Source organism: Cynoglossus semilaevis, chromosome 6 (genome assembly GCF_000523025.1).
Source record: "Cynoglossus semilaevis isolate Cse_v1.0 chromosome 6, Cse_v1.0, whole genome shotgun sequence".
NCBI lineage: Eukaryota > Metazoa > Chordata > Actinopteri > Pleuronectiformes > Cynoglossidae > Cynoglossus > Cynoglossus semilaevis.
Genome location: NC_024312.1, coordinates 11870725 through 11878725, shown reverse-complemented (window position 1 = coordinate 11878725; position 8001 = coordinate 11870725). Strand labels below are relative to the sequence as shown.

At 40.9% G+C, this 8001-nt stretch overlaps 1 protein-coding gene across 1 annotated transcript in view; it reads right to left on the bottom strand.

Annotated features, from left to right (window-relative positions):
• The window catches only part of magi2b (membrane associated guanylate kinase, WW and PDZ domain containing 2b), a 58469-nt gene extending 50468 nt beyond the window's left edge, over positions 1-8001 (bottom strand). Inside the window, exon 1 of the mRNA XM_025056307.1 lies at positions 7226-8001. Coding sequence (XP_024912075.1) covers positions 7226-7523 — 298 coding nt within the window. The 5' untranslated portion in view covers positions 7524-8001. The remainder of the gene's footprint in view (positions 1-7225) is intronic.

The window sequence follows — 8001 nt, the reverse complement described above, 5'->3', positions numbered from 1 at the left end:
AGACAATCCAAGGCAACCAAGTCTCAAGTGTAAACCATGTAAGCTTACGTTAAGGCGGTATGACCTACAGAAACCTCTGATTGGTCACTTGTTCTTGTTTCAGACACAGATAATAAATAATATGTGCATCAAAAAGGTGAGAAAAATAAATAACATATAAAAATATTACGTAACAATGTTAATTCAGTGGTATCACACGGAACTGCTCTAAAAACTTTATGGCGGCAGTGCAATTTCCGAATAATTGTATTGCTACTGCCCTCTGCTGGTATGCAACGGTCATTAAATAGTGTGACGACATAATAATAATAATAATAATAAATAATAATAAATGAGCATCTCGAGAGGATCAACACAATGTAGGGTTGAAAAGAGAATCAAGCATGTATAATATATAAAAATCTATATGTAATATATATAATATAATAAATCTATATGTAAATATGGAGACAGTTTATTTTTAAATGGCTAAAGATTAATCTTCCCAAACGATAACCGCTGTATTTAAAAGAAAATGTGGCTCTGTTATAAACTTCTGGCTGCTTCAACTGTGGATCAAATGAAATAGCTCACAGGAATTGAAGAAAGACCCTCACAGACCTCTTCTTCAACAATGCCCAGATAGACTCATTTTTTTCGTATCTGCTGCCATGTAGTGAAAAAAAAAAATAAAAGTAAGTTTTCAGACTTTCAAATTGGATAATTTCACTTATTGGGAAAAAATCTTGGGATATTAACTGTCAGAGGAACAAAGAAATCACACGAAGAAAACTAAAACAGAGAAATAATATAGATTTTATGCAAAGAAGAGACTAAATGCTAAGATGACCATTAAAAATATGATGAAGCATTTACTCATCAACTATTTTGGCAGCCTTGCAATGGTGCAACACACACACATTATATAACATGTGCCTGCCAGATTTAGCCATTGCAGAAACAAAGTAGGTAGTAATAAAGACTTGACTTAGAAAACAGGATGTTGAAATGACACAAATTATGTAATTCACCCTTTTGATCAACTATGAATCTTTAATATGTTTGACAAACTCATGAAACAGTACGTCCCAGAATGTCCTCAGGCAGTGTCTGCAGAGAATTACGACCTGAATCTCTAAAGTGGACCAGTTAGATTTGGCCATTGGATGACTGTGCTTGAATTCCATCTTCTGACCTAAGTATGAGCAGCTTCTAGTCCTAATAAACCAGACATCTGCCTCTGACAGGAATAATCTCTTTGAGGTTTGGACATTAACAAAGCACACATTCATGATGTGGATTCTTTAAGCTCCTCATCCACAACGTGACTGGAGCAGAAGTGTGATCTCTCCTTCTGTTGCTTCTGTCAATACTGTGATAGAACAATAATAACGCCAAAAAAATGTGCGGACAAGTCTCATTAAAACAGCCCAATCTTACAACAATGGCTTCCTTCATTCAAGCTGTGTCTCACTGAACATGTAATTGTGGAAAAACTTCTTCACAGGTGTGTTTTAAAATGGCCATCTTGACGAAGATTTGTTGTTATTTTTTTAATCTAAAAACAGCTACTTCACTGACAGTGCTCTTTTGTTAGATGCTCTAAAAATAATCCAGAGCTGCAGTGCAGCTTTGCTTCTTATATCTGGCTGGTACTTAAACAGCCTTGATACACTGAACCATTACACAATGCTAAAATGCTGTTCTCTTGAATCTGGACATCTGTGACCCCACTGACCCAATCTACCCTGAAGTGAATTCAGTTTCCTGTAAGCTAAAAGAGAAACCATTCTTTACACCAACGTCGTCTGACTCTTATCTTATATATCTAATATCTTATCTAATATTTTCACAGTTTAGTGGCATTTGTCAGGGGCTATGTTCCACTAAACCAGTACTTCGCTGTGAGGTGCCACGGGGGGCACAAGGGTCTTCCAATGGAATATGGCACACTGGACAAGTGTACCACTGCTGTAATGCTTGAACGATAACAAACCTCCAGTCACTAGGTGGCAGCAACTCATACAGTGGTTTGTACAGAAATATACATGTTATCAGGTTGTCAATAGTATTTCAGTTTGTGGGGGTGTGGGTTGGAGGGGAAGGGTGTAAAAACATGTCAAACTTGACAAACAGACTTCAACAGGTAAGCACCGATTCAGGAAACATTATAATTATCATAGCAAGGCTTAAAAAATATCATTTACTTCAACATAAAAGAAAAAATAACACTAAGTGTGAAATTAAATTTGACTCACTGGTATTAAAACATTTCTTTAACCGTTACTTCTACTACATAAGCACTATATGTACAGGCATATATTTTAATTATGGGTGAATAAGACATCCATCCTGTGACTTCTCTGTCTATTCTAGTATACCTTTCAGATTGTTTTTTTCAGTCATAATTAAGCAACAAGACAAACTACTTGGTCAAAATGTCTTTTGTTATTCATTGGATCAGCGATACTAGCAGAATAGAATTGGGTAACGTCATCAGCAAGGTTCACACAAGAATGTCAAAATCCACCATCTACATCTTTAAGATATCAACATTACAAAAAAACTGGATCTACTGCTCATTTCTCAGTCTTCAAGAAAACAAGCCTTCACTAGTAGAAAATCAAAACAGTTAATTCATATCAATTTTTGAACTGACACACAGAGTTTATCTTAATGGAAAATATACTGTAGCAGCTGTAAACACAAGCAATGTGCCAGCCTTCAGTGAGAAAGGGAATCCATTTTTGTCTCCATTCCCTTCAGTTAACATTGAGGCACCTAATACCTCACAGTTATTTTTGGATCTCCAAATACTGACACAGTAGTATGCATGCACAGGCTGCCACAGCAGTGTGTTATTATTGTTTTAACATACAAAACCTGCCGGTGACTAGTGTGCAGCACTCACTGTCACACCTCTGAATGCACATACATTAACACCATTAGAGACTTCTGAGTCTTTTCTATCCACCACCATATGTGCGTAACACCTCTTGGCTGATTCATTGCCTGCCCTCTGATTTGCACTTCATGGAGCTGGAGCCGTGGGCCTGTGTGTAGCTGAAATACGAGGTGTCCAGCCAGGAGGAAGTAGGCGTGGGATTCATTCACCTTTGTGATCAGGTTCTGTGGTGAAGTTCACCACTTATGGGAGGCCTGGCCACCTGAGTCCTTTAGTTAGCTACCTTAATCTTATGAATGTTATTAGAATACTAATCCACTGCCATGGATGAAACTAGCTACTGCCAAAGTGGTACCTCTTAGCCTCTTCTATCTGAAGCAGAGAAGCCAAGCAGGTCCTTGAGGTGACAGCAGTACTACCTTCTAAAAAAATTAAAGGGAGTGACACAGGTGCATTCCTGTGGTGGGCTGCACCGGGGTCTGGCACGGGTGCTGCCATACAGCTGGTTCTGAGGAAGGGAACTGGTCTTCTGCAGGTTCTATGCTTGAATCATCCCACAGAGTCAATCACTGACCTAGTAACGCCTTACTCTAACCTTAACCATTACAATTGTATGCCTTATCTTAACACTTACCCTAACATAAACCAGCCCTAATTCTAATCCTAAATCTAAACACCTAAATTATTAAAACCTCAAAGTTGTATTTTAAGGCTTCACAACACATTGTTAGCACAAATTGGACACATTAGCTAACAAATGAACTTTTTTAATTTTAACTGCAGCAGTAAGTTGCATATCAACTAGTGTCAACTTGTGTCTTAAAAAAGTGAATAAGCAGCAACAGGAGAGTAGAGATGTGCAGAAAAGCAGAATATGGCCAAAACATGCAGTTATGCTAAGAGGCTAACAATTTGGAAATCACATAGACCTACTGTACACTGTAATATTGAATTGACTTTACACTTAAATATCTGAATTTTTAATTGATGTAACTGCTGTCCTATACATAGTTCACCTGAAACTAACAACAACTATGATGAAAAAACAGGAACATCTTTTCAACAACACCATACGTACCACAGCTAATATACGTCAGAATGGAAAAATAGCACAAACGCTTTAACCATTTGTTCATTTGTTGAAAGAAATCTGTTTTTAATTATAGAAATCACGAGGTGACATCACACAGTATCTGGCACAGGGTATGATTTTTTACACCTCCAGTATTCCTGTTTCACTCAGCACAAACACAGACGTCAACACTTCTCTCTTCTTCACACTGTTGTGACACCTCTGGAGCAATTTCAAAGTGACGCACTGAGCAAAGCAGCTGTTTGCCGCTGCACCTCCCTTTTGCTAAATGCTAATGAGAAGATGATCAATAGGAGAAATTAACAGGTTTTAGGATATCAATCTTATATATTTTTATTTATGGAATATGCATGTGAATGTCCAGTATCATCATATTCAGCAAAGTGTGAATCTCCTGTCTTCTCACTTAAGTAAGGAATTGAATCAATAATTAGAGACGCTAAATATGGCAGAAAGCCTGTTCCAGAGCCTGCAGTGGTTCTCTGCATCTTTACTGGTCTCACAACTGGATTGTTTTGAATTACATTCCCAGTTTTGTCAAACTACTAGACTATTTATGTCCTGATACGTACACAAGAAGCACGGCACAACATTGTTTTATATAAATCTAGTCTTGCAAACCCAGCCACAGTTTACCCAAGATTAAGGAATTAAACAGAGAGCATGCAGAGTGGGCTAGCATTTATACATGCTATAAATATAACATATAACATAACATATAACAGCTGTAGTGCGAAAGCCGTCAACAACAAATTATCAATGCAGAAACAGGAAAACACAGCTCAGACAGAACAGAGAGTTATGATCCCTCTTGCCTGGGAGATCAATGAATCATCAAACTGAGACAATCTGCTCCAGGTCCATTCATGTTTAATAACTGAAGATTTTCTGAAAATACTTAAGGCTCATTTCTGCCCGGCCGATTAAAAAGATGATCCTAAAGACCCTGTCATTCAGTGGTGGTCTAGAAAGTCTGGTGCGTGAGCCTGAAGAAAAAAAGATTTAAAGATTTAAAAATGACTCTGTGCAGTTAACCCATATGTGAACTGCAGAGCTTAGAACTGTACTTAGAGGAGCAGTGGGCTGCAGTTTTTTTTAGTTCGACTGCAGGCTGAGGACGTTTTGGTGCTTGGTTAAACCAATATAGTGTAAATACTGTTCACCCAAAATATACCGTAGATTTTCAGAATCTACGTTAAATTATACTCCCTTGAAGTCACCCTGAGTGTGTGTGCAGTAATAGCAACAGCAGGATCCACTGGCTACTTGCTGAATGTACAGCCTAAGGTCACGTGGCTCAAGTCTCTACACCTACAATATTTCATGCCCCCTGAGCTCAGGTGCACCTCAATCTGGTAACAGACCTTGAAGAAGCCCTTTAGGTGGCGCTCTGAGTTACTAGGGTGAATGAGTGTTGCCACCTAGGCTCAGAAAGTGCTTTGGTTTTGAATCTTTTGCAGCCAAGTAGCACCATTTTTAACCCTGCTGGCAGTCTTGCCCTAGTTTCCCTGCAGATGTTTGTTTGAAAAAAGGGAGGGCCCTAGACACTGAGACATGTATGGAGTGGAGAGGCAGGCACCAAAGTCCCCTTCATGTTAGCCCATATCTGTCACATTTTGGATAAAGATCCTACATTCACTATTCAAAATTTTAGCAAACTATATTGTAAGAATAAATCCAAAATTCAGTAGCCAAGAACATCAGGTCTAGTCCATATAGATATACACAGTAGACACTGGTAGAACTGCAGAGATTCTATAGAATATGTCCTTTATTAAGGGCTGTGATGCTGAGGACATCAGTGTTGTCAGTGCACTGCACAGCAACGTCGACCACCCAGTTGCTGGTCACCGGTGACTAGCCAGTCAACTGGTGTGTCTCTAGAACAGACCTGTGTTTGAGGGGGGGCCACTTAAGCCAAGCGACTGTAAAAAGCCCATTCAATATCCTTTACTTCCTTGATTAATGTTATAGTAAACAGAGAGACTCCTATTTAAATTGATAATGGAAAGTGGGATAAACAGCAGAACAATGTGATACAACCACATTAGCTTTAACCACCTTAACATCACGAGGCTCTTACTCTGTCAGCAGCTCTAACAAAATAATCAATTGCATTAGCAGAACCCATGAAAACACAAAGTCTGGGAGTTGGCAGCCAGACGAGGAGCCAGTGAAGATGGATTATCTGTGTAAACTGCACAAAAATAAAAACAAAGAAAACCTTGGCCAAAACAGAACTACAGTAATGATATAAATAAAAGCTAAGAATGCAGATTTCTTTTTACACTTGTGATGTGAAGATGCGATGGCAACTAGCTCTGCTTTTCCTTCAGCTTAACATTCTTGTTCCACATAGACTCTGTCTGCCTTGACGGTGGTGAGAGAACCAGGACATTCAATTTTACACATTCTACAAGCCAGTGGTAAGACATTTTCCCATACTAATAATTACTCATATATACATCTACCTGCTGTTATTTGTCTTTTTGTTTCAGTAATATACAGAAAAAAAAGTACTTTGATGACTATGAAGAGTCATCGTGATAAATTAAATTGGGATTGAGCCAAAGCTAAAAAGGCCTTAAAATAATTTGAATTGATTGTCAGTCCAAATGTGTATAACTAGGACTATATATAAACGTATAAAAGTTTTATATTTGGTGCCTTATTTGAGTATGATAACTGATGTCGTATGGTAACAGGGTTGGTGTGTGAGGGCAGCAGATCCTCAGGGTCAGTCAATAAAGGCTAAAATGCTAAAATGCTTTTTACCTTTTCTATGTCACCAATTGGGAAATTGCGGGCATTGCAGGGGAAAGACAGAATTATATGGGCAAACTACGGCCCGGGGGCCGAAGTTTGCCCATGCCTGTGCAAGGGACACATATACTGGATACACTGTGTAAGCAGCCCAGGATTGAACAAAACAACGAGACAACACGCCTACACGGACACGCCTCCGTCCAGATAGCGACACTGTGGTCAACCACGGTGGTTTGTGATTCTCTTGGAGAAGTCTAGCCATCAATACAGCGACCAGGCCCGGAGGCAGGTTCTGCGCCTTGCCCGCTAAAATAATGACTTTATGGGTTTATTTAGACTGATGGGAGCGCAGGTGACATCTGAATCTGCATCACACACGGACAACATACATCATAAACACACACACAGGGAGAGAGTCCCGCGTCCCCGCCTCCCTGTATGCTCTGGCCCCTCTCATGTTCAGACACCCTACTGTATCTCACCTTGTTTGACACATTTGAAGCGGACCGGGTCTTTGCAGTGTTTAATCACGGCTAGCACGTCCCGAGTGGTGAGTCCGGCCACTGGCATGTCGTTGACCTCCAGCAGCAGCTCGTCCTGGGCCAGTTTGCCGCTCTGGATCAGTCCTTTCCCCTGCTTCACCTCCCCAAAGTAGGGGAACTGGCCGTTCTCCGCGCCCCCCTTCAGCTCAAAGCCCATCTCCCCATCCTTCCCGCGCGTAATAACCGCTTCGTGGACTTTGTTGGTCCAGTGGTTCTTCTTCTTCAGGCTCTTAGACATGGTGAGGGCGAGTTAATGTCCAACGGGCTAGCCCATACAAACGCCTGCTACCGTGTCATTTCTGTCTGTGAACGAGTGGCGGCGGCTTCTCACGGCACTGAAGGCTCCATCATTAGCAGCGGCGAACGTCAGACGAAGTGTCCGCTTAGCTAACCGCGAAGTCGGGCAGGGAGCTGCGGTACAGCGCGGCGGAGGCAGAAACGATGGTAATTCTGTCAAACACACAGGCAGACACAGGAGACAGATAGTGGCGGATGACCCGGATGTGAAGCCTGAAGGAGGGGAGAGATGAATGGTTCTGGTTCGGCGTTAAAGGATGGAGAGGAGGGGAAAATAACAGGAGGCGCCTCAGTCCTCACTCCTCATACACTACAGCCCAGCTGCTGCTGCTGCTGCTGTCAGGAGATTCTCTCTGTGATCACACTGACGCAGGGTCAGACTGGGAGGACCCACATTTTACACTGCGTTGTGTCCTATA